The sequence below is a fragment of the Schistocerca cancellata genome, chromosome 5 (genome assembly GCF_023864275.1).
Source record: "Schistocerca cancellata isolate TAMUIC-IGC-003103 chromosome 5, iqSchCanc2.1, whole genome shotgun sequence".
Taxonomy (NCBI): Eukaryota; Metazoa; Arthropoda; class Insecta; order Orthoptera; family Acrididae; genus Schistocerca; species Schistocerca cancellata.
Window position 1 is genome coordinate 398931435 of NC_064630.1, and position 25577 is coordinate 398957011.

General features: G+C 37.3%; 2 protein-coding genes across 3 annotated transcripts in view; one reads left to right on the forward strand and one right to left on the reverse strand.

Annotated features, from left to right (window-relative positions):
* LOC126187428 (prefoldin subunit 3-like) overlaps positions 1-2542 on the reverse strand; it is a 48743-nt gene extending 46201 nt beyond the window's left edge. Inside the window, exons 1-3 of one of the 2 annotated variants that reach the window (XM_049928501.1) lie at positions 2370-2413; positions 2142-2237; positions 231-2038 (exon numbers count right to left, since the gene is read on the reverse strand). In XM_049928501.1, coding sequence (XP_049784458.1) covers positions 1407-1970 — 564 coding nt within the window. In that variant the 5' untranslated portion in view covers positions 1971-2038; positions 2142-2237; positions 2370-2413 and the 3' untranslated portion in view covers positions 231-1406. Of the gene's footprint in view, positions 1-230; positions 2039-2141; positions 2238-2369 lie in introns of those variants that run through there. The other variant, XM_049928500.1, reaches the window with a different exon arrangement.
* Positions 2543-2611: 69 nt separating this feature from the next.
* The window catches only part of LOC126187430 (syntaxin-17), a 39017-nt gene continuing 16051 nt past the window's right edge, over positions 2612-25577 (forward strand). The window contains exons 1-4 of the mRNA XM_049928504.1: positions 2612-3007; positions 7628-7823; positions 7911-8143; positions 21076-21292. Coding sequence (XP_049784461.1) covers positions 2876-3007; positions 7628-7823; positions 7911-8143; positions 21076-21292 — 778 coding nt within the window. The 5' untranslated portion in view covers positions 2612-2875. The remainder of the gene's footprint in view (positions 3008-7627; positions 7824-7910; positions 8144-21075; positions 21293-25577) is intronic.

Sequence of the window (25577 nt, forward strand, 5' to 3'; positions counted from 1 at the left end):
CAGATTTAGAAGCATTCTGGATCTTTGCCTATCCTCGTCCTTTGCAAAGGACCATATTGTGCATAACACACTTAATGTTTTTCAGACAAAATTACACCACATTAACAAAACACTACAAATCATTTAATCTCTATAATGGAGCTGGCAACACTATTTCACACAAAGAGTTTTCATTATAAAATATGTAGTCACTGAAAAACAAACATTTCCAGAAAACAAAAACTGTAGGGTACATTCTGTAAATTCCGATTTTATTTATATCAATTTTATCTTTAGGCTGGCAGCTTTCAAAATTCACTAATATGAAAAATACAGGAAACATTTAATTAACACGCACATTCAACATGTTAGAAGGTGCCAGACATTACGTACAGCAAAATACAACAGTTTCACTGCAGTGAGAGAATCTAAATTACTGAAATGTGAAAGGGAGTGTGGCAACAGAAAGGGACTAGAAAAGATATGTGAGCATAAGAGCAGGGATATGCTTCTCTAATTAGTACACCACAAATAGGAACATGTGAAAATATCTAAATCTGCTCTCAATATTACAAGGCGGGGGTGGTTGTGGAATGAGATGAAAACTTTGAACAAAACTGAAGACAAAATTTCAAACACAGTACGAGACGTAGTAAAATTCATTTGGTGGTGTTTCTCTATGCAGTTAAAAATTTTAGCCATCTTTTAAAACAGCCAAGCAATTTAGGCTGAAACCAAATATGCACTGGCACTGACAAAAGCATATAATGGAAAGAATACTAAAACATTCCAGTCATTAATAAATTACGTTCTATTAAAAGAAATATTGTAAACAATAACAGAATAAAAGACATCACAGTAAAGTACCTATAAATATATTTTTATTGTGGTTACCAATAAATGAAATAATTTAGTGGAGAGAAGAAATCCACGACATATTTTCTACGCAAAATATCACAAGAAAGATGCACGCAATGGTTTCAAGATAAAAAACAAGAAACTAAGTCTATCAGACTATTTAATAAAATTAAATGGCAAAACATTAACTTTCAAAGGTAAACGTTACAGACTTCTCATACTATCTGTAGCAGATGACAAGAATAAGCAGCAGTTTTATATTTTAAAAACTTTAAAACATTTTTATAATACTGAGGAAGTTCTCACACTTCACTTAAAGACTTTATTTGAGGGTCAAATGTCTGGGGTGTACAGTGTAACACTGATTTCAATAATGTGGACAGCTTGATAACGAAACATTGACTATTTTGAAATGCAAATTTGGGCAGATAACTCTACAATAAGACAAAACACAATTGTAACCAACTTTAAGAATCTGTACAGTATTAGAATTTTTTTAATATATGTTACAAGCGGAGAGCTGTTACCAATATGCAAAAAGTAAATGCTTCAATCTCTATTCATTAAAATTATGCACTGACTCCTTTAGCTGCCTGCCGTCGCTTCACATCCCAATTATAAACACGGGCCATGTTGACTTCTGTTGTGGTAAACTGGTCACGCAAGAAGTCTAGATCATGATTAACACAATTTAGGTTTGAGCGTGCTGCCTCGAGATTCTTGCTCAATAACTGGCGTGCCTCTTCCAGGGGATACTCTAACATCACATTAGCTCCCAACCACAATGATACTTGCTTTGTGGGTGGAACTCTTGCTTTGACATAAACTTGTTCTCCCAAAAGGAATTGTGTTATAGTTTCTGAATCTGCTTCCTGTTGGCGTTCCAATAACTTTATCATCTGGAGGGAATTCTCCAGATCTGGAATTTGTGCCTTGAGGCGACGCTTCTTTGTTAAAAGATTGCATTCCATCAGCTTGTATTTGCTGTGTTGTTCTTCCAGTTTATGTAGAACTTTATCTACATTACCACTGTTTTCTTCCAGCGCCATATAGGCACTAACATCATCAACGAAAGATGCTTCAGGTATGCCTGCATAAGATTTTGGTTTTTCATCGTCGGCTTTTGTCTCCATTGCTGTTATCTGACTGTAGTACTTTACAGTAAAAAGCTCTGACACTTGAGTAGACTTAGAACACCCCTCTGAAAATACGTGAACGTCGAAATAATAGATTAGGTACCTGGAATTTCTGAAACTTAAATGAGGATGCATATGTATTTTAAAATGATGAAATACCATACTTACAACAAACAAGGCGTAGCTTTGATGAACAGCGGGTTTGCTAGCGTAGTTATATTTCTTGATAAATGGGTCCTCGCTGCGACGCTGGACACGGACAACCTGTAAGAAAATATATAATTCATCAGCGAACAGTAAAAGAAAATAAATATGTATAATTCGGATACATCTTTTAGAGCCATGCGCTGTACTACATGTTTCTGGAAACTGTTATAGTAAATAGCTGATTGTAACCTTAAAAATGCACTGATAAGACCACCTCCTAACATGACGTTAAGCACTTCGACAAGACATTCAAATGGTTGTACTAATTTCACTTTAATTACTGATTATTAAGTGTCTGTTTCCTCAAACAGCTTAGCTGCAGCACAACCGTATATGGTACAGAAACCTGATGATCTCTGATACCAAAGATGAAACACTCAGCTGTACAGTTTCGACGCTCATTGGCTGATTGCATAACGAGTCTCATTGGCTGACTTCGCCGTAGACATTGTGCGACGAAATACGGAATTGTTCATTTGTTACCAGGTACAAAACAAAAATTTGTTTGAACAACAAAAGCCCAGTAGTCATTGTTTTCTGCGCATTTTAGTGTCGTGTTTACGTGTACGTGTTTGCTTAAAGCTCGTAATTGATCAATCTGTTCGACATTAATTATGTTTTCTTGAGCGTGCATCTATAGAAAAACAAAATATTGCATTGCAACTAAGTGAAGCAATTAAAATAACATTTTTGTGATGGGTGACACTTCGCCTGTCACTTCGAAACAGACATTTAAACGAGTGGAAATACACCTAAACAGATTCAACGAAGTCGCAATACCTCATCATGTTGATCTACTCAAAAAACATAAGTTGAATATTCAGAAGGTGAGACTTAAATAAGTTTATGGATCATTCCACTGTCACTCGCATTACAGGCTGGGTAGTTTTCTTAAATGTAAATGAACTTAAAGTAAATGTCAGGTGACATTTATTATTACTTATATAATTTACGTAGGTTTGGTATTTTGTCTAATTTACGCGTACGTCATTGTGAAAGATATTAAAAATAGAATTGTCGCTCACTTTACAGCAAAAAATCTTTCTTGAACCTAATCAGATATTTCCCACCATGAATAACATTAGATATATAGTTATTTTTTCTTCCACAGTCACCATGAAACACAGTTGAATTAAATGAAGGTTTATTCAGCCCATGTGAAATGTGCAAAATTGTTTAATATGTGTCACTCACATCACATAATCAACAGAACTAAGGGCAATGCAGGCATTATATGCTATTACGAGCAATATAATAAAAATAACCAAGAGAATAAACATTAATACTTAGTATTTCGACCTATAAACATATCAAATCCTGCAGCAACCAAATTAAATGGCATCAACTTCGACATCAAGCCTATTATAAATTCTATTGCCCCAGCATTCCCATTCAGGATCTCTAAAGACGCACCAAATGTGCTCATTGTGTACAAATGATGTATCTCCATCATTGACAGTGACGTGTGATCTACTCTTCTCTACCCTTTATAGAAACTTTATAGAAATGTGGTCTTAGAGTATCAACTGAAGACTGACAGATTCCAGCATAACAGTAGATACTATGCTTTTCTTGTAGCTCCAGAACGATAAATTTTACATTAATAACTATTTTTTGGAAATCCTTGCCTTTTCTGACTGGTAACTATTTTTCCATATCACTATGCTTTGACAAGGTATAAGTTTTCAGTGTATTTTTTAGAACAAGGGCATTTTTTTAATTCCTTTGGTCATTGGTGCTTTTTTAGTAACAGGTTCTAAATTCACAATTTTGTTTCTTTTTTTTCTACATCATTTTAAGACATTTCAGTCACTTTTCTAAATGGCATTTTGTTGGCTGTTTCTGCAAATTGTCTTGCATTAAAAACTTGACATTTTCTTGCCAGAATTTGAGCTCTAACTTGCCTCTTCACTGCACTGCCAGTGCCATCTACAGGACCTTTCCCTTGTGAAGTGGCAAAATAATTCCACATTATTTCCTTCAAATTATATTTATTTTGAAGTGCTTTGTGACTAGCTGCCATGTATCTATTCATGAACTGTGTCCGGGACCCTCTGATCAAGTACTGATTTTACTGGCCTCAAATGGATTTCTCCAAGCAGCCTTTCTTGTAAGCAGTCAAAGTCTTCTTTGTGTGGCTAAAGTTATCAGACAGTATCACTATGGAAAGGCGTTCAACAGACTTGTGACTGACTTGTGGTTGGGTTGTGCTCAATGAGAATTCTGTATTTTGTTCTGTACAGAGAAAGTAAAATTTTCAGAAAAATCCACATGCAAAAGTGTCAGATTTAGCAATGGAAGATAAAACCATTGCTTTCTTTGGCATACAGTTTTGTTTGCTCTTTTTTCACAAAACAATGTTCCAGAAAAATGGAAACAAAGAAATTGTAGACACGTCAAAAAAAGTTTTGCATCACCTCGGTTCCGAGAATTCCAGAACCTGTACAGAAAATTAGAATAGAGATCAACATAAACATAATTTCTCCCAGTTTTATTGCTCATAAGAACCACACATTGCATGTTGTACCACCATACAGTGAGACCTTCAGAGGTGGTGGTCCAGATTGCTGTAAACACTGGTACCTTCTAATACCCAGTAGCATATCCTGTTGCATTGATGCATGCCTGTATTCGTCGTGGCATATTATCCACAAGTTCATCAAGGCACTGTTGGTCCAGATTGTCCCAAACCTTAACAGCGTTTCGGTGTAGATCCCTCAGAGTGGATGGTGAATCACGTCGTCCATAAACAGCCCTTTTCAATGTATCCCAGGCATTGTCGATAGGGTTCATGTTTGGAGAACATGCTGGCCACTCTAGTCGAGTAATGTTATTATCCTGAAGGAAGTCATTCACAAGATGTGCACGATGAGGGTGCGAATTGTCGTCCATGAAGACGAATGCCTCACCAATATGCTGCTGATAAAGTTGCACTATCGGTCGGAGAGTGGCATTCACGTATTGTACAGCTGCTATGGTGTCTTTCATGACCACCAGCGGCGTATGTTGGCCACACACAATGCCACCCCAAAACAGCAGGGAACCTCCACCTTGCTACACTTGCTGGACAGTGTGTCGAAGGCATTCACCCTGACCAGGTTGTCTCCAAACACGTCTCCGATGATTGTTTTGTGGAAGGCATATGCGACACACATCGGTGAAGAGAATGTGATGCTAATCGTGAGCGGTCCATTCGGCATGTTGTTGGGCCCATCTGTACCGCGCTGCATGGTGTGGTTGCAAAGATGGACCTCATCATGGCTGTCAGGAGTGAAGTTGTACATCATGCAGCCTATTGCGCACAGTTTGAGTCGTAATGCGACGTCCTGTGGCTGCATGAAAAGCGTTATTGAACATGGTGGCATTGCTGTCAGGGTTCCTCCGAGCCATAATCCGTAGGTAGCAGTCATCCACTGCAGTATGGGTGACCTGAGCGAGGCATTTTATCGACAGTTCCTATCTCCCTGTATCTCTTCCAGGCCCGAACAACATTACTTTGGTTCACTCTGAGATGCGTGGACACTTCCCGTGGACGCGATCGAACCCGTGGTACTGACTGTCTAGGCGTGGTTGAACTACAGACAACACGAGCCGTGTACCTCCTTCCTGGTGGAATGACTGGAACTTATCGGCTGTTGGATCCCATCTGTCTAATAGGCACTGCTCGTGCATAGTTGTTTGCATATTTGAGTTGGTTAAGTGACATCTCTAAACTGTTAAATGGACTGTGTCTATGATACAATATCCACAGTCAATGTCAGTCTTCAGGAGTTCTGGGAACCGGGCTGATGCAAAACTTTTTTTGATGTTTGTATATTGTGCCAGTTTAGTTGCAGTACCTTCTCCTGCACTCTGATAAGACGCCTTCTTCTTTCCCTATCTGCCAGGAACAGTTGATGTTACATCCCTCATCATTTATAACACATTTCTCCATCACATTGTGCTGACGATCATTACATTCATTGCATTTCATAGTCAAACAGTCTTCTTTAGGTGACTCACATAAAAATGCGTTTAAATAAGAGTTTGAGTATGTAGGAAATGTTGGAACAATTTTGCTTAAAATGTCAAATAAAATTTTCGTGGTGTTTACATCAACATATGTTATGTGGTACTTCAGAACCCAGAAGCACATGTTTAGGTCTAAGTTTAGCAAATCTGCTCTTCACAACAATTCTGCCATATTCAGAAACAAAAATAGTACATGTTTCACTCAGAGAAGACTATAAATAAGTTTGACTTGCAGTTTCTTTTTTGAACCATCTGGAGTATGAATAGATTTTACAGCCTTCATTCCTGATCCTTGGTGATTTACATCATCTCTTGGATAAAACGTTTGTACCATTGAGACATTAGTGCCATCAAATTGTTGGAAGTAGTGATTAATTCTTTTCGTTTACTACCAGTGAGTGAAACATCTCCAACATACCTCCAAACAGTTTCTTAACAACATCGACCTCCTTTCTTGGTGAATATGGTAGAGCTTTTTGTGCATGGGCTGTGGCTTTCTCAACAGGATTTGCATTCTTATAAGAATATTATTGTTGTTGTTTTATTATTATTATCGTTGTTGTTTTATTATTATTGTTGTTTTTCATTTCTTCATCTTTAAGTTGCTGCCTCATTTTTCTCATTCTTGCAGTGGAAGCAGAAATTGATGACATCTTGCTAGCTGAGGAGAGAAAATAGTTGTTTAATGTTCTTTTCTTATCAAATTTTATCAAATTTTGCAATAGAACTTCAACAAAAACATAACTAATAATGTTTGTTTCCCTATTGTTAATATAGTGTCACATATATTACATAATTGTAATTTGCTGTATATCATTCAGTAACTATTTTAGAAGGCTAAAACTCTATGTAAGTAATGTGTATCATAAGTTCTAAGAACTGCTAGATATTTTTTTTTGAAGAATCCAATCTTTTTTTTTTTTTTAAAAAAAATCTCACTCGCATTCCAAGTAAATATCTTCTTTATAACGTTTGTGTAGTTTGACACCATTAGAGCCATAATACATACTTCTTATTTTATTTCGTAGTTCAAATTATAAGCAAAATAATTTGTACACAGTTTATTTAATATACTACCATTTATAGTGTTAAATACCTACCTTGAAAACACCATTAGGAGTACCACAGCCTTCTTTGAGCCAAAACCGTATACAGAATCATTTCCCACAAAAAAATTTCGTTGTTAACAAGGAGTTTATAATGTACACAACAGTGTAAAAATAAATTAACAATAAATTTACCAGTTTAAAACTTTCAGCAAAATGTCCCCCTGACCATCATCAAACCCATATACATTTGATAACGAAATGGAAATCATTCTGCATTAATTCTGTTCAAGACAATCTTTTATAGAGTATGTATTTGCACTAAGAGAATGTAACTTGATTCTTTTTTTAATATTTTGTACTTTCAGCTAATTCTAGTTTTTTATTCAGTTCCATCAGGCTGGTGACTGGGATAGAGTGAATCAAGAACAGATTAATGCTACAAGGCTGGTAAAGCAACTGAAAGCTCTACTGTCTGAAATAGATGCTTTGCGTTTACAAGTACGAGATGAAGATATTCAGAAGTTTGATCGTTCTGTAGCTGTTGCGCGGCAAAATGCTTTGAGTGCTATAGAAGACTATACAGGTATGCCTGGGTGAAAGTTGTCTGTTCTTTATGTACTGTTACATATGATTCAAGCACTAATATAATGTTCTTTTTGCATATTTGTAGACAAAAAACTTTCGCCTATTGCGTGTTCACCAAGGAGATTTTCTAGTCTTGATACTTCACCAGAGGAGGAGACCAATGTTCAGGATGTGTTCAGTGGTACTGCAGAATTTGAAGTCAGTATTGCAGAAGAAGAATTAGAGAAGAAAAGAGAGTGCCTTGCATCGTATGATGCTCTTCAATCAGAAGTGAAGAATATTCATGAGTTGTTTCAAGACTTTTCAGAACTAGTTAAGGTAGGAATTTTAAAAATAATCTGTAAACCTTGTGCAGGATTTTCATTTTTTTTTGTTGACTGAAAAGCTTGCATTATTCAACATCATCTGTTATATTTGACGACAGTTAGTGTGTTCATAGTCATTAAGACAGTAGATCATCTGATTGTGTATCATACTAAACAAAACCAATATGTAATGCATTTCTTTTACATGTCTTAAGAAAAAGAGGGTAAATATTGTAAAGGATGTTAGTGGCACGAAAGTTAGCATCCAGTCCTTCATGACTGAGACAGAAAGTCAGACTGAGGATAAGAAAGCAAAAGCAGAAATGCTTACCTCCATTTTTTGATATTTCTTTACAAAAAGAAACAAGGAGAGTTGTCACAATTGCATCCTTGTACCACTAAAAATTGAATGAAGTACATATTAATGTCAGTGGTCTTGAGAACCAGCTCAAATCATTAAAATTGAACAAAGCTGCAGAGGCCAGTGGAATCCATAACAGATTCTCTAATGACATTGCATCTAAGTTTGACTCTATTTTTAACTATGCTATAATCCATCATAGATCCCACAGACAAGAAGCTATGCCAGCAGTTGGTAGAAAGTACATGCTACATTTGTCTACAAGAAAGGTAGCAGAAGGGATTCACAAAACTACCAACCAATATCCCTGACATCAGTTTTTTGTAGAATCTTAGAAGATATTCTTAGCTCAAACAGAATGAGGTACCTCGAACAGAATGACCTCCTTCATACCAACCAAGCGTTCTGAAAACATTGATCATGTGAAACCTAACTCGTATGACTTAGCCTAGACTCAAGGCAGTCAGGTACATGCAGTATTACTCACCTTCCAAAAAGCATTTGACTCAGTACTGCATCTATGCTTACTATCAAAACTACAATAATATACGGCATCAAACGAAATTTGTGACAGGACTGAAAATTTTTTGGTAAGGAGGAAACAGCAGATTAATTTTCTTCAATGGAGAGTCATGGAGAGAGATAGAAGTAGCTTTGGGTGTGCCCCAGGGAAGTGTGTTGGGACCTTTACCGTTAATGTTGTATAGTTGTGGACTTATCACAGATATAATGAACTACTGGCTGAAAGTAGCTGTACAAATATTCAGTCAAATCTTGGTAATATATTTAAAACTGATGCAAAATTGGTAACTTGCCTTAAATGTTCAAAATATAAAATTGTGCTGTTATGACTATAATATTAGTGAGTCACAGCTGTAAATCAGTCAACTCATACAAATACCTGGGTGTAACACTTTGTCAGGATATGAAATGAAATGATCACACAGGCTTAGTTGCATGTAACACAGGTGGCAGACTTCGGTTTATTCGTAGAATACTAGGGAAATGCAACAGTCTACAAAGGAGATAGCTCACAAATCACTCGTGCAACCTGTTCTTGAATTTTGCTCCAGTGTGTGGAACCCATGCCAGATAGGATTACCAGGGGATGTTAAATGTATACAGAGAAAGGCAGCACAAATTGTTTGACACGTGGGAGGGTGTCACAGAGATGTCGAAGAAACTGAATTGCCAGACAGTTGAAGATATATGTAAACTATCCTACGAAAGTCGACTACGGAAGTTTCAAGAAATGGCCTTAATGATGACTAGGAATATACCATATCCTCTGTGTATCACTCCCACAGGGATCATGAGGATGAGATTAGATTAATTACAGCACACACAGAAGCATAGTGACAGTCATTCCTCGCGTGCTTCAGGAAATAGAAAAAGCCCTGATAACTAGTATATTGGGACATACCTTCCGTCATGCATTTTACAGTCGATGGAGTGGTTTGCAGAGTATTGATGTGTATGTAGAAATGAATGTTAATAATGTTTATACAGGATAAGAAATGTGCAAGGTTCTGAAGTGGCTTACACATTAAAATCTCTTAAGTGCAAATGTTGCACATATCTAATGACAGATGGGGGAAAGGTGGGCTATGAGGATGAAAATATTTTGTTGATAAAATGTCAGTAAAGGTGCTTTACATTGAGCTTCCTCCAGTTTGCATGATAAAGCAAGTTGGCACAATTGGTTAGATGGTTAAGACACTGAACTCATGTCCAGGTGCAGCTGCATTTAAATCCTTGTCCAGCCACTTACATTTGGATTTCACTGAATTGATTACAATGAATACCATTAGAATTCCTTTCAGAAGTACGCAACTAAATTCCTTTCCCATCATTGGACAATCAGAACTAGTACCCCATTTCATCTGTGCTTGTATGGACAAGCGACTTGTTTATAATGGCATACATGAACTTTCCTTGTAAATCAGTTCTGTGTTAGTGGAAAACATATCAAAATCCCTACAGTAGTTAATGAAAATAGCCTTCGCATACAGATGGAAAACTCAAGAGGTACACTTTACTTTATAATATGTATATAGAGAGAAGGTGTGCATAGGTGTATAGACTCTGGTAATAATAATTTTGTGTGGCTCAGATACCTGTAGAAGTCTCCAGTTGGACACCACTTCAGTGACTTGTGTGTTCCTAACCTACACAGTTATCCAACAGGGGCAAGGGAACCTACAGTGTAACGTTGAATTCAAACCACTTGTTGTTTCTGGTGCATGTCCAAATCACTGAGAGGTGAATGCTAGGTTAAAAGGCATACTAAAAAAAATCTGCCATCTGTTTGACATTTGATCCTACAACCTATCAGTTTCCATCATGTACACACTTGACAACTAGACCACCATGCCCAACACAGATTCAGGTCAAGCTCTGCTGTTCTCTAGAGTTGTGAAGGCTGTTTCTTCACAGAAGATAATGCCTCCCCTGCAACTGAGCAGATCATAGCTCCCATCATTGCCACAAGGTGTCTCTCCAAATGCCAGTTATATATGGAACAGATAACAATACATATACTACACTCATAATTACTTAGCATAATAAATAATATATACAAACCTTCCTCATACCATTCTATCTATCAGTGAAAACTGCATCAAAATCACAATGGTAGGTCTTAAAATTAGCCTGAACATACAGACAGAAACTGTGGTGGAGGACTTCTATTTTTTACTAAAAAGAAACAAAGTGATGTAAGGAAAAAGAACATAAAATCAAACAGAATAGCAACAAAACAAGACATGCTGTGAATGTCTGTTTAAGAGACCAGCAAAAGTCTGCCCTTTTTTTCCTAGAGGACATTCAGAAAAGTAATTAATGTTGAGAATCTGATAGTGCAGATTTAAGTTCACAGCATACCACTTTAAATAAAAACCAGGAAAAAACCCTGCCAAATTATTGGGGCTCAAGTGCGAAAACAGTAAAATGGTGTGATTATTCTTGATGCGTCCAAGGGAACAGGGAAAATGTTTTTAAATAAATTGATTGTAGTTAAAATTAGAGCCCAAGGTTAAATAGTTCTTGCTATCCCCTCTTCAGGATTTGCAGCTGTGTTAATGGAAGGAGGAGGCTGGCCCCTTCTGCACTTAAGTTACCACTTGACATTACTGGACAGAAAATCCTGCATGCAACATAAGCAAGGCAAGTGGACAGGAAGAGATGCTCAAGACATGCAAATTAACCACATGGAATAACTGTGCCATAATTCATGAGAAAGCTCTTGGGGGTCCTCGACATCACACTGAGAGGAAGTAACAGTCACATGAGAGGAGGTCTGGTGCTTCTCTGTGGAGGCCTTTGTCAGACTCTGCCCATCATGTCTAAGTCAGCATCAGCCAGTGGAGTCTGTACATTGTTTGAAGCATACATTTTTGAGAAAACATGTGTGAAAACTTAGTTTGAACGAGCAGATAAGAGCACATTTGAGACATGAGAGTGCTCAAGAAAAGATTTGCAAGTACATATCATGAGATAAGATTTTGTCCAATTATTGTAACCTGGAGATGTTCATTGTGAAGTTAATAGATGCACTCTATCTTGCTGGTTTACAACACTATTGCAGTTTGAACTGATTGCAAAGGGGGACCATTCTGAAGACCTCAGTGAAACACAGACTCACATATTTGCCGTATTCCAAGGTATAGTCATTGCGTATAAGTCCATCAGTTTTCCACTAGAGTTCCTAAACTTGCTTGACCCATTTAAGTTGCCACTAAAACATATTTCACTTCAAACTGAATCTTTAATTATTTTACCATGCAGTATATATATATATCAGAATGTTGCAGTGGCACAAGATTGCATCTAAAGATGATGATTAAAGCAAAGCAGTGTCAGCTGTTCTTGCCTTATGATGTAACACGGACTATTGCTCTGGGACAGCAGACACAACATTGTCAGCACATCTCTCATGTAGATGATGGACTGAAATCAGTGCCTAAACTGTTACTCTTCTCTTAAATTTAAATATATAATATGATGGACTGAAGGCAAATGAACCAGATTGTTGTCTGAAGCAACACAGTTACTCGATGTAACTTTGTTTGCCCACTATCTGGTGCCATACTTCCACAAACTTCATTCTCTCCATGCTCTGGCGCTGCACAGAAGTGCCTCTCTATGTGATGTGGACTGTACAAACAATTGGACCCTACTAGAGCATGCAAAGCTATTATGTTTCAATCTTCAAAGGTCCAAGCAGATCTCTAATATTTTCCACTGTGGAGCTTTGCCACTGTTCTGGTGTTGGTTTCATTCTCTGGTAGTATGTTCCATTAAGCCTGTGTGTGTGTGTGTGTGTGTGTGTGTGTGTGTGTGTGTGTTAGTGGTTGGAGGGGAGCATGTGCACGTTTGGTCTTTTTCTTTGGCTTTCCTGAAGTCAAAATGACATATTAAATTTTCTTTAATGTTTCCAATAGCTGCAAAAAAAGACAGGTAATAACTCACAATCACCAAATTCTTTAAAGATCAGTTCACTAATCTTAACAAAGAAATATTTCAGTACAGTTGAATTCACTGAAGCAAAACACCTGGAGTGAACGGCATTGAAATCATTTCAGGTGTAATAACATGACATGACGTCAGTAAAGACATGGCAAACAAAAATTTATGCCAAATTGGGATGTGAATCCATACTCCCAGTTTATTGGGAACAGTAATAGTTGTTGTTTCCCTAAATTACTTCCAAATTCTACAAGGGGGAAAGACTGGTTTTTAAAGTCCCACTGATGATGAGGTCAGTAGAGAAGAAGCACAAGGTCAGACTGCGGAAGGACAGAGGAAATTGACAGGGTCCTGACCCACCCTAGCATCTGGTGTGATTCAGAGAAATCTGCTGAACTATAGAATCTGAGGTTCCTTCACCTGGGAAAAGAAATTAAAAAAAACTTGGGATTACAAAAATATTTAGGACTTCAGTAAAAAATGTACTTATGGTAATGAGACAATGGTGACACAGTAGAAATTTATGTATAGGAAAAGAAGAAGATGCAACATACACTGGAAAATCTACAACAACATATTGCCACAATGATTGTGTCCTCATTGTCCAAACAGACTTGCTAAAGCTTCTATAAACTAGTGCTCACACTGCCCTGCCTCAGCTGATCACATGGCATTTCTGGCTGACACCATTAAACAACTGAGCATATCAGCATCGAACTGACTCGCCAGTATTGTATGTCAAGCACCATTTAGTATCTTGGAACTGACCCACCTATGTCTCACGGTCTTGTTTTAAATTTGCTCTTTGGATATTTTTTCTTTGTCTGATGATGACTTGTGTGTCATACCAATTAATGTATCACTGCCTTTGCGTGGCTCTGCATTTTCCTATACGTGGTTCCACAGCAACATCCAGTGGTCCGTCTGCTTGCAGCCAAGCAGCTTCCATTTGCAACCACTTCTGTATGACACTATCTTGTCAGGTAGCATAAGCTGAACTGCTTTACCACACTTTATAACTTCTCTGAAAGACACACAACACCATTCTTTCTAATCACTGTAAGGTTGCTGGCTTTAAGGCTCCCACTAAATATGTTTCTGCAACCTAGTGCTCAAAAACATCAATTATGTCGAAGAAAATTAACAATTTTGTGTTATTTGAAATAAAAACTTATTGGTTATTAACATTTGCTCTGCAGGTGCCTCTATATCCCCCCCCCCCCCCTCCCGTACCTTATTCAGTGTCATACCCTCAAATAATTGTTAAGTCACTCAGGGACAGACAAACAGAAAGATCATAAGATAGTGCCACAGGAAGCAAAAAGCTCCTTCTCATGCTAGCCTGTTTCTTAATGTCAGGCAGTATCACGTCTCATGTGCTTTCAGTATATTGAAGACATTTCCTAGGACGCCTGAATTTATTTTCACTTCACAAATTCACCTGGTTTTTCACAAAATCTTTAATGCTGACTCCCACTCACTAAAGACAACAGCGCACTTGAGTACTTACTACGTTCAACGACAATAAACAGTTGTTGCACCTCAACCGTTGCTATTCTTCCTAAATAAAACATTTCCCTCCTCGGAATATTCACTTACAAGATAAATATATGCATCTTGATAAGGACTTGGAACACTTTACACAGTCAGCATCACCACAGCCTTAACAATATTTCTAGTGTCACTACGGACAGCTACGAAACTACAAACTCAGTTAAGGCACAACAAATGTTCATACTTTTTATGATACAATATTATCTCGGTCGCAAACACACTATTTCCTCTGCTGTGGTTATGAGTTTCACAAGTTACACTTGGAAATTAGACCAAACTTTTGCCTTTTTCTCCATAAATCCTTCAGAACATGAGTTCATCTCCTTAAACTGAACAACATCCAGGCATAGGCCTATATCAATCTTTATGCCATTCCCCTAACGTGAGATCCATATTGTCACAGCCAGTGTCACAGGAAAAATTGTTCTCCCCTTAACATTTCCTAGTCCTGCACGTGTACAGCTATTTGATGGACTAACTTTGCAGCTTGTTAATGAGTTATACCAGCTAAATCATCCATATTTTTGCAAAATAAACATATCTGAAATGCAAATGAAAATAAAAATCTTCGAATAAGCAATGTGAATGGACCGAATTCAGATTTATTAAAGTACTGGTAGGTTATCTTGCATTGTGCAGTTACTTATTAACCCCAATTTTAATTAGATAGGAAAAACACTGTGAAAACAAACTAAATTCATTTAACAATGACGCAAATTGCTGGATGGAGCAGCACATAAAATAAGGGAAAGGCAACCACCAGTGGTTGCCACAATTTTCCCAAAGTGAAATTTCCTAATAATTTTGTGATCTTAAGGGTAAGTGAAGACATAAGTTGACAAAAATTTATGGACTTCTGTATTTCTCCCCTGTGTAAGCAAATATATTAAGTACTAACATCAACATCTTTTGTAAAGAACTGTTTTTAGATGGAGAAGCAAGCCAAATGGTACATGTGTTTCATTAAGACCAGTGTTGTTATTTTATTTCAGTAAAATGAAACACATCTGGTGACAAAAATATACATTTCCTTGGAGTCACAAGACAGATTTAAAATACCTTAACTGATTTCAGAAATAGCCTCCGAAAAAAGTAGGCCTGTTGAAAGAAGGGTGTACTGCAGGAAAGAATAGTGTAAACCGACACTATTAAGTGACTGCCAAACAAATGTTGGTTCAACTATGTTTGTTATTGTTGGTTCTTACTGACTGTGTTATGTCTATTATTTTACGGGTATCGTGTGGTTTTTCTTTTGAGAGATATATGAGTACATAGTGTTCAAACCGTTGATGTGTGTGACTTGCTCAAAAATGAAATCACTGTGCTGCCTCATCCTCTATACTCTACAGACCTGTCCCCTGTGGGCTTTTTTCTATCTCCAAATTCAGAAACCCCATTGAAAGGACAAAGATTTGCAACAATAACTGAGATAAAAGAAAATTTGCAGAAGGCATTTCATGCAATCCAGCAAGAGGTGTACCATGACTGCTTCCGAAAGTACAAAAGGTGTTGGGAGTAGTGTATCAATTTTTTGGAGAAGAGTATTTCAAAGGAGACCATGCACAATAGCTAAAAGGTAAGCGTAGAAAAATTTTGTGGCCAAAGTTCTGGAATTTTTTGAATAGACCTTGTATATACATTGAGTAGGTGGGGATCATGTGTCACCCATTTTACATATATCATTGCTGTTTGGACAAATTAATCAATGTGATGATTGATGTATATATATTTTACTATTGTCTTCAAGTTACTGACTGTAATGGAAATAATTACATGGCTGCTTAAATGTGTGTGTGTATATATATATATCTCTCTCTCTCTCTCTCTCTCTCTCTCTCTCTCTCTCTCTCTCTCTCTGTGTGTGTGTGTGTGTGTGTGTGTGTGTGTGTGTGTGTGTGTGTGTGTTTTTTTTTTTACAAACAAAATTACGGTGTTGTACTGGCATTTTGTTTCAATTGTGTCATAGTTAATGTGTGGCCGTACATTGCACATTTCACCTGGAGATTTAAAGTAACAGTGCAATGTCTTGTAAACTGTGAGTGCCTTTTTAATACTATTTGCAATCTGAAAAAGGTAGTTAAGCTACCAAAACTGATCATCCCTTTGTAAATAATTTTTTAATGTTAAATGTGATTGAGACAATATATTGAAAAAACTGAAAGCGTCAAAAAGTTTTATGTAAAGTTTTTAAAATTTTTATAGCTGTTCAATCGATTATCTGCTTATGATCACTTTCTCCTATTCTGACAATGACAGATGTATTCGGTATTATGTTGCTTGTTCAATATTGGTTCACCCAAGAATTTATTCACAGTTGCATCTAGAAGGAAAACAACACATGTTATTTATGATGTTGTAGCGAATTTGTAAAAGATTTTACTTTACATACTACATTTATTCTTTTAAAAAAGTCTTGCTGCGCCCACAGGACTGTACAGTTGGATACCTGTGTCAGTGTTTGTGTATGTAAATGTGTTTACTTTAGCTAGAGAAGAACTAGTGCTCTAAAGCTAGTGTTAATGTTTTCTGTTACATGATTCTGTGCTCTATGCATTAGTCTGCTGTAGGTGTGTGGTCAGGGTTACCACTAGTTCTGGAAATCAGGGAATTTCAAACATGTTGGGGAAATATCAGGGAAATTAAAAAAAAAAAGAAAACTCTGGAAAAATCTCATTTTTGTCTCAGTAGATGAAGTGGTTTGTTTAGTAAGATGTCATGCATTGTCGCTGGCTGTGCCAGCTGGGAACGTTCACAACTTCCCTACTCCCTCAATTTTTACTGCTTCTTCTCTTTCTACCACTCCCCTCAGTTTGCAGTCAGTGTTGCCACCACATCTTGCTGCTAACCTAATAACTGCGGAAGAGAGGCAGGAAGGCATGAGGAGCGATTTGTTTGGATATGATTTTCTGAGACTGTTGACTCAGCAGCCACTGATGACAGTCGTGTGCATGGGTTGCATCTGAGTGATTGTGATTAGAAAGAATGGTGTTATGTGCCTTTCAGAGAAGCTAGAAAGTGTGGTAAGGCAGTTCAGGTTATACTACCTTACAAGATAGTGTCATACGGAAATGGTTGCAAATGGAAGCTGCGTGGCTGCAAGCAGACAGACCACTGGATATTGCTGTGGAACCATGTACAGGAGAATGCAGAACCATGTAAAGGCAGTGGTATGCTAATTGGTATGACACAAAGTCATCATCAGCCAAAGAACAAATTTAAAACACGACCGTGAGACATAGGTGGGTCGGTTCCAAGACGCTGATCACTATATGGTTGCTGGCTTTAAGGCTCCCAATGAATATGTTTCTGCAACCTAGTGCTCAAAAACATCAATTATATCAAAGAAGATTAACAACACTGGAGAGTCACTTTCAAGCTTTTATGCTCAGTTGTTTAATAGAGTCAGCCGGAAACACCATGTGACCAGCTGAGGCAGGGCAGTGTGAGTGCTGTGTACAAGGAGGATCATATGTTGGTAACTCAGAAATTTTAGGATTTCTGATTTATCATCCAAGTTGACATCTCTATTATCTGACACCAAATAGGTGCAATGAGAAGCTCCATATATTTCAAACATAAGATCTTGAGAGGGTCATAAGGTTAATACAAGCTCTAACAAGTCTCTTTGGACAAACTCTTGTAGAGTTTGGAAATAATTTAGGGAAACAACAACTATTACTGTTCCCAATAAACTGAGAGTATGGATTCGCGTCCCGATTTGGCATAAATTTTCGTTTGTCGTTTTTACTGATGTCATGTCATGTTATTGCACCTGAAATGTTTTCAATGCCATTGACTCCAGGTGTTTTGTGTCAGTGAATTCAACTGTATTGAAATATTTCTTTGTTAAGATTAGTGAACTGACCTTTAAGAGTTCAGTAATTGTGAGTTATTAACTGTCATTTTGACTTCAGGAAAGCCAAAGAAAAAGACCCAACGTGCACATGCTCCCCTGCAACCCCCCCCCCCCCCCACACACACACACACAGGATTAATGGAACATACTTCCAGAGAATGGAACCAACACCAGAACAGTGACAAAGTTCCACAGTGGAAAATAATAGAGAGCTGTTTGGAAGCTCTGAAGACTGAAACGTAATAGCTTTGCATGCTCTAGTAGGGTCCAATTGTTCGTACAGTATACATAATGTAGAGAGGCACTTCTGTGCAGAGACAGAGCATGGAGAGAATGAAGTTTGTGGAAGTATGGTGGTAGATAATGGTCAAACAAAGTTACATTGAGAAACCGTGTTGCTTCAGATGACAGTCTGCTTCATTTGCCTTCAGTACATCAGATTATATATATTCAACTCTAAGAGGAGAATAACAGTTTTTAACAGTGATTTCAGTCCATCATCTGCATGAGAGATGTGCTGACAATGTTGCGTCTGCTGTCCCAGTGCAGTAGTCCATGTTACATTATAAGACAAGAACAGATGACATTGATTGGTGAAGACGTGAAGTATAATTTTTCATAAAAGACAATTGTCTAATGACAAAGTCATTGATACTGGTTAAAATATTTGTCATTTTAGTGCAATTTGGATTGTATTGTAAGAAAAATGTAATGCACAATGGAATTAACTAAATTTAATCGTTACATTTGCTGGACAACTCCTTATATTCCAAAATACATTTTCTTTAAATGTATAATTCTTTAATGAATCAAATTAATGAGCTACAGGACTTTAGCATGCATTTGGTTTATGCTGTGCATAATATTTTTATTTTTGGGGCTTCCCTGGTGTTTATATTTGGTGTTTTCTCTTTAGCAAGTGAATAATGACGCTCATTGTCCATTACAATGATTTTGGAGCAAGGTACAGCAAGCACTTCCTGAAATTGACATCATTCATTTCCAAATGTTAATCACTGCTGTTCTTTGTACACCTAAATAAGACCTTGCTCCCAGGAATAAACCCAGAAGAGGAGCCAACGTGCAGAATAATTATCTGCGAACTTTTAAACTGCCACTACCATTGCTCGTTTTCAGCAGGTTTTCTTGGAATGAATCTGATTCACCCATGTTCAATTACAGTAATGTACTGTTGAACTACCTTCTTCTCATGTTTTTTCCATGTTTCTCAGGAATGTGGCTCGTACTGCAGCTGTGTCACTTCTTTCCATTAAAAACTTTCTTCCATCATTACTTTTAACATATTTAAACTGATGTCTTATAAAAGCCTTTGCATTTACAAAGTGGTACCTTTGAAGACACTTTCCTGTAGCATAATTGTAACAAGTTTTTTTTTTTACATCAGATAGTCACTCTTTATATACTTTGCAAACCCGAAGTACCTTAAAACATCCTTGTCAGTACCATCCATGTGCGTTACAGATTTGTTGCGATTTTGATGTTTTCCATGTGACACAAAATCAATTTGTCCTGACCTTTATACAGCTGTGACCCTTTCGTTTACAGTGCACTGTACAGTTCTCTTACCAACACCACGCTCCTGCAGCCCATACTTGTGTCTTCAGAATGTTAACGATAGAGTCCAATTCTCAGATTCATGTTTGAAAATGTTATAAACCTAGTAAATAATCTCGAGCTTCATTGTGAAGCACATCACATTATACCTGTCACGTGACATATTTATTTGGATATCACATTAATGCATGTATAGATACAAATCCACAGCTATACTGCTACAAGAAAATAAGACTGACAGTTAATGAATAATTCAGTTGCTCTATGAATGAAACCGCATTGTTGCGAAGTACACCAACTGCACAGCTTGGTAAGTGAGGTTAAGTAGTGTGTAAGCTTAGGGACCGATGACCTTAGCAGTTTGGTCCCGTAGGCTCTTACCACAAATTGCACAGCTTATGGAAGAGGGAGTCTTGCCATGTAGCAGTAACTCATGGCTAGCTGCTCAGAAAGAGAATGAATCTTATTGACTACCAGCAGTTAACAGAGGGTTGTGCAAATGGCTGAAAATACGGCCACAGCTCTGAAAACTGTGAGATATTATATTAAGAATGATCAAGATTCCTGATCCGTGGTTGCCTGTCTCAGTAATCTCTAAAAGGACAAATAAATTTTTTGAAATATTTGTCTGTTAAACTGAGGAGAATATTTAGTTAACAAACTACAGTCTTCAGAAACTTTGTTCAGTCTTGTTGTGAATGCACTATATATGGATCAGTTGATCTTAAAATTTTGTTACTGGCAGCTTTTCTTTATCACAGGTGGATTTAAATAAGCTTGAGTTTTGTGAAAACTGAAAGGAAAAGTACATGGTGAAGTCTGTGTAAGTATTTTAGATAATCATGTTCATTTAGTGGTACTGGTGTTCCCAGCAGGGGGCAGCATTGTCAGGTCTCTCTGCAGTCTTTTTCCATTGCAGCCTTGTGTATACTTTTTGAATGAAAATTATGCTTAGCTAACTGCATTTTCTTACCCAGTAATTCTTAATCACTTTTTTGGAGACTGAAATCAACTTTAAGGAGGATGCTTTCAGATGCTGAAATTTGTTGCTGTCTTGATTTTGTAATTACTTGAAACACTTTTTGTGACAAGCTGAGCCATAATATAGTAAATCATAATTGTTTTTCTTTAGGAACAGGGAGAAGATGTGGAGGAAGTTGAGAAGAATGTTGAAACTACAGACAAAAATGTTAAAGAAGGAACAAAGTTCTTGGCAAGAGCAGCTCGCTATAAAGCAGCTATGTATCCAGTTGCAGGAGCATTGATTGGGACTTGTTTAGGTGGACCAGTGGGTCTTGTTGCTGGGCTCAAATTTGGAGGATTAGCTGCTATTGGTTGTGGTGCAATTGGTAAGATTGTATTTAATTTTGTGTTTGAAAATTTATATATGTTACTTGCCTGAAAGCTGGAGCAATAAATATAATAAAGAGCAGTTCAAAATAGATATAGCGATTATAAACGGCTATAACTATTTAAGTTATAGTGATACATCAATTAGAATTATAGAGAATATTTAAAAAGTTCAGTTTTCTTAAACCTACCTAATAGATGTTCTATATGAGCCCCCTTGGCCACACAGACAACATTTAAGCAGTAACTTGTTTCCCACTGTATGTTCTGTAGAACTTGTGGAATCAACAACACAAGTGTGTTAGAAGTGCGCATTTTGAGTTCTGGAATTGTTTTTGGCATAGAAGGCACATATACTAGGTCTTTCACATAGCCCCATAAAAAGAAATCTGTTGGTGTCAGATCTGCACACCTGGACGGCCAAGAGGGAAACCCAGGGGCATCATGTCCAGTACAACTGATCCAGTGATTTGGAAAATACTGATTTAAACAATGTGCAGACCTCTGTACCCCATTATGGAGGTTCTCTGTCTTTCGTTGGAATCTGCATCAAGCTGTGGTATCAGTCATTGCTCAAGCATGCCAGGTAAATATTTGCTGAAACACTTAGCGCAACGAACAAAAATGGACTGTGCAATTTTTATGTTGGCATCTATGAAATGTATGAACTAATAGTGTGTCATGCTGATGTTCAGTTGTACGCAAAGACTTTTCTATATCTAATATTCAAATGTTGTCCCAGTTAACCTTCTCACTTATGCGGAAGGTTACTACATAACAAGAATTTCTTCCTCATTGGCTTCCAGCATTGCTATCGTACAATTTGTACAGTTGACATAATCTTCCTGTTTCAGTTTCTGTAAAATGTGAAATACATATGTTTCATTTTCAGCCTCGTTTTGAGAATATAGCAAACTATTGTTTGTAGCATTTGTAGTTCCCTATTTGCTTTGTGTGTCGGTTTCCTTGAACTGCGTTCAAACTAAAGATGAATTTTGTAACATTTTGCTCTGATACATGTGATCAACTAGTGCATTTTGCTTTGTACAAACATCCTGTTTTTTGAAACTGGAGATGCCATCTGTGTGTATCATTAGCTTTTGGAAGTAGTTGATCAAGTTTCTGACAAAATCTTCTCTTCACTGGTATGACAGAACAACAGTTGTTTAATTCTACGATGCAGAATGCCTTCAGTATGCGATTCACCAGTTTCACTTAAGTCACAGAACTTTTTATTCATGCGTCACCATGCATGCACCAGGTCCCAGTTCACTGCACTTACATAGTGATTGAAATTTTGAACTTTGTTTTACATTCCCTGTAATTCTTATGATTGTATCACTGCACGCTAACTACTTAAAGCTGTATTCATTTTCAGGTGCCCTGTACCTGCGCTGAATATTATGTTGAGATAAAGTTTCATTTCTTTTTTTCAATTGGTGTCTGCTGTATTTAGCTTGCATCCAGTACCTTGCTACTCTGATGATTAACTCATGTTTGTGAAAGGACATACAAAGCATATAGTAGCTCGCAAAAGATCATAACAACACACCATGGTGACAACAGATATTATTCTTTTAGACTATTGAGGTAAAAAAGTGGGTAAAGATTAACACAAATACACTAATGTGTTATGAAGTGAAATTGCAACATAAAATTCTGGCTATGCAACAGATTTCATAACATGAAGATAAGCAGTAGATACATATATCTGTATAATCTGACAGTTTATGGGATGTATTGATTTTTCCATAGGAATACACTAAAATATGTATTCAGATTACAAACTCATAAGGACCCTATGATGATTCTGTAAGCTCTTGTATTTTTAGAAGCAAGGATCATAGTAATCATATTTTGAAATTTCTGTTTCAACTTGCTTATTCCCTTTGTGCAATCTGACTTAGTTATCACATAATTGTTCACAAGAAAAAAATAGTTGATTGAAATTACCTTCTGATATTGAATTGCACAAACAATTTGAGTAATGTCTGCTGCCTATCCTATGGAATTGACTGGAGAAGTTTGTGCGATTGAAGGGGAACCTTTGTTTAACGTATTTGATATTGTACCTCCTGCCCAGCCTGTAAACAAAAATCTTGTATGTTTTTATGGAAAGTGTGTGTATGTGGGGGTGGGGGGGGGGGGGGCAGATAGTAGTTTATAGTTCTGGTATCCATGGCTATGTGTGGATGGATATGTGTGTGTGTGCGAGTGTATACCCGTCCTTTTTTCCCCCTAAGGTAAGTCTTTCCGCTCCCGGGACTGGAATGACTCCTTACCCTCTTCCTTAAAACCCACATCCTTTCGTCTCTCCCTCTCCTTCCCTCTTTCCTGATGAGGCAACAGTTTGTTGCGAAAGCTTGGATTTTGTGTGTATGTTTGTGTTCGTTTGTGTGTCTGTCGACCTGCCAGCACTTTCATTTGGTAAGTCACATCATCTTTGTTTTTAGGTATATATATATATATATATATATATATATATATATATATATATATGATGAGACTTACCAAACAAAAGCGCTGGCGGGTCGATAGACACACAAACATACACACAATTGTGTGTATGTTTGTATTTGTTTGTGTGTCTATCGACCTGCCAGCGCACATATACAGACACAAGCAGACATATTTAAATATGTCTGCTTGTGTCTGGATATGTGTGTGTGTGTGTGTGTGTGTGTGTGTGTGTGTGTGTGTGTGAGTGTATACCCATCCTTTTTTCCCCCTAAGGTAAGTCTTTCCGCTCCCGGGACTGGAATGACTCCTTACCCTCTCCCTTAAAACCCACATCCTTTTGTCTTTCCCTCTCCTTCCCTCTTTCCTGATGAGGCAACAGTTTGTTGCGAAAGCTTGAATTTTGTGTGTATGTTTGTGTTCGTTTGTTTGTCTGTCGACCTGCCAGCACTTTCATTTGGTAAGTCACATCATCTTTGTTTTTTTTATATATATATATATATATATATATATATATATATATATATATATATATATATATATAAAATAGAGGGAAACATTCCACGTGGGAAAAATATTTCTAAAAAGAAAGATGATGAGACTTACCAAACAAAAGCGCTGGCAGGTCGATAGACACACAAACAAACACAAACATACACACAGAATTCTAGCTTTCGCAACCAACGGTTGCCTCGTCAGGAAAGAGGGAAGGAGAGGGAAAGACAAAAGGATATGGGTTTTAAGGGAGAGGATAAGGAGTCATTCCAATCCCAGGAGCGGAAAGACTTACCTTAGGGGGAAAAAAGGACAGGTATACACTCGCACACAAACACATATCCATCCGCATATACACAGACACAAGCAGACATTTGTAAAGGCAAAGAGTTTGGGCAGAGATCTCTGCTCCTCTACTTTTCTTCTTCCCCACAAGTTAAGTAGTTTAATTGCAGCCACAAAAGATGGTTAGATGTTAGCCATATACCTCCAGAAACCTCCAAGTCCTTGTGGGATGTATATCGCAAAGAATCACTGCAATATTGTGTTCTGAAGGTGGAATAAAACCCTGGTTAGCAGGTGATCATAACATTTTGCCTCATCAGTAATTTATGTTTCTACTTGTGTTTTTTCATGGTATCTTACATGAACTACATCATCTGTCCTATTCTTGGACAATTGAATGTTAAGAGCTTTTATGAATCTACTTGTATGCTGTTGTGTAATTGTATGAACCGCAGAGAGGATATACTGTTTTGTATTTTTTTTGTTTGTTTTGTTTTCATCTGCAGTGATATTGGTAGCTAATTTTCTCCTGGAAATATAATGTTTTTTTTTAAAAAATACAAACCACCCAAGAGGAAAAGTATTTCTGTGCATCCTCTCTCTCTCCCAGGAATGTTGATTGCATCTACACCATGTTTAACAAGCCAAAAAAAAATCTTGTAAAGAATGACTAAATATGATTGGAGTAATGGCTGTAACAGAATTACTATCAAACAGAGGAAAGTTCAGGTTGGAATATCAACAATATAATGAAAGCATAGGTTGCTGTTCACTGTAAAGATGACACAATAAGTTGCAGACGGGCACAACAAAAATACTATTACACATTGAGCCTTTTTCAGAAAGGAAAATACACACACACATTCACACAAGCAAGCACACCTCAGGCACACGTAACTGCTGCCTTCGGTCACTCTGGTCAGAATGCAATGGTGTCACATCATACGGAAGCAGCAGTATGGAGTGGGCAGGTAACGAGGGGAAGGGATAGCAGGGTACAGGTGGGGAGGGGTAAAGGACCTATCACTGCCTGATGGAGCATGCAGG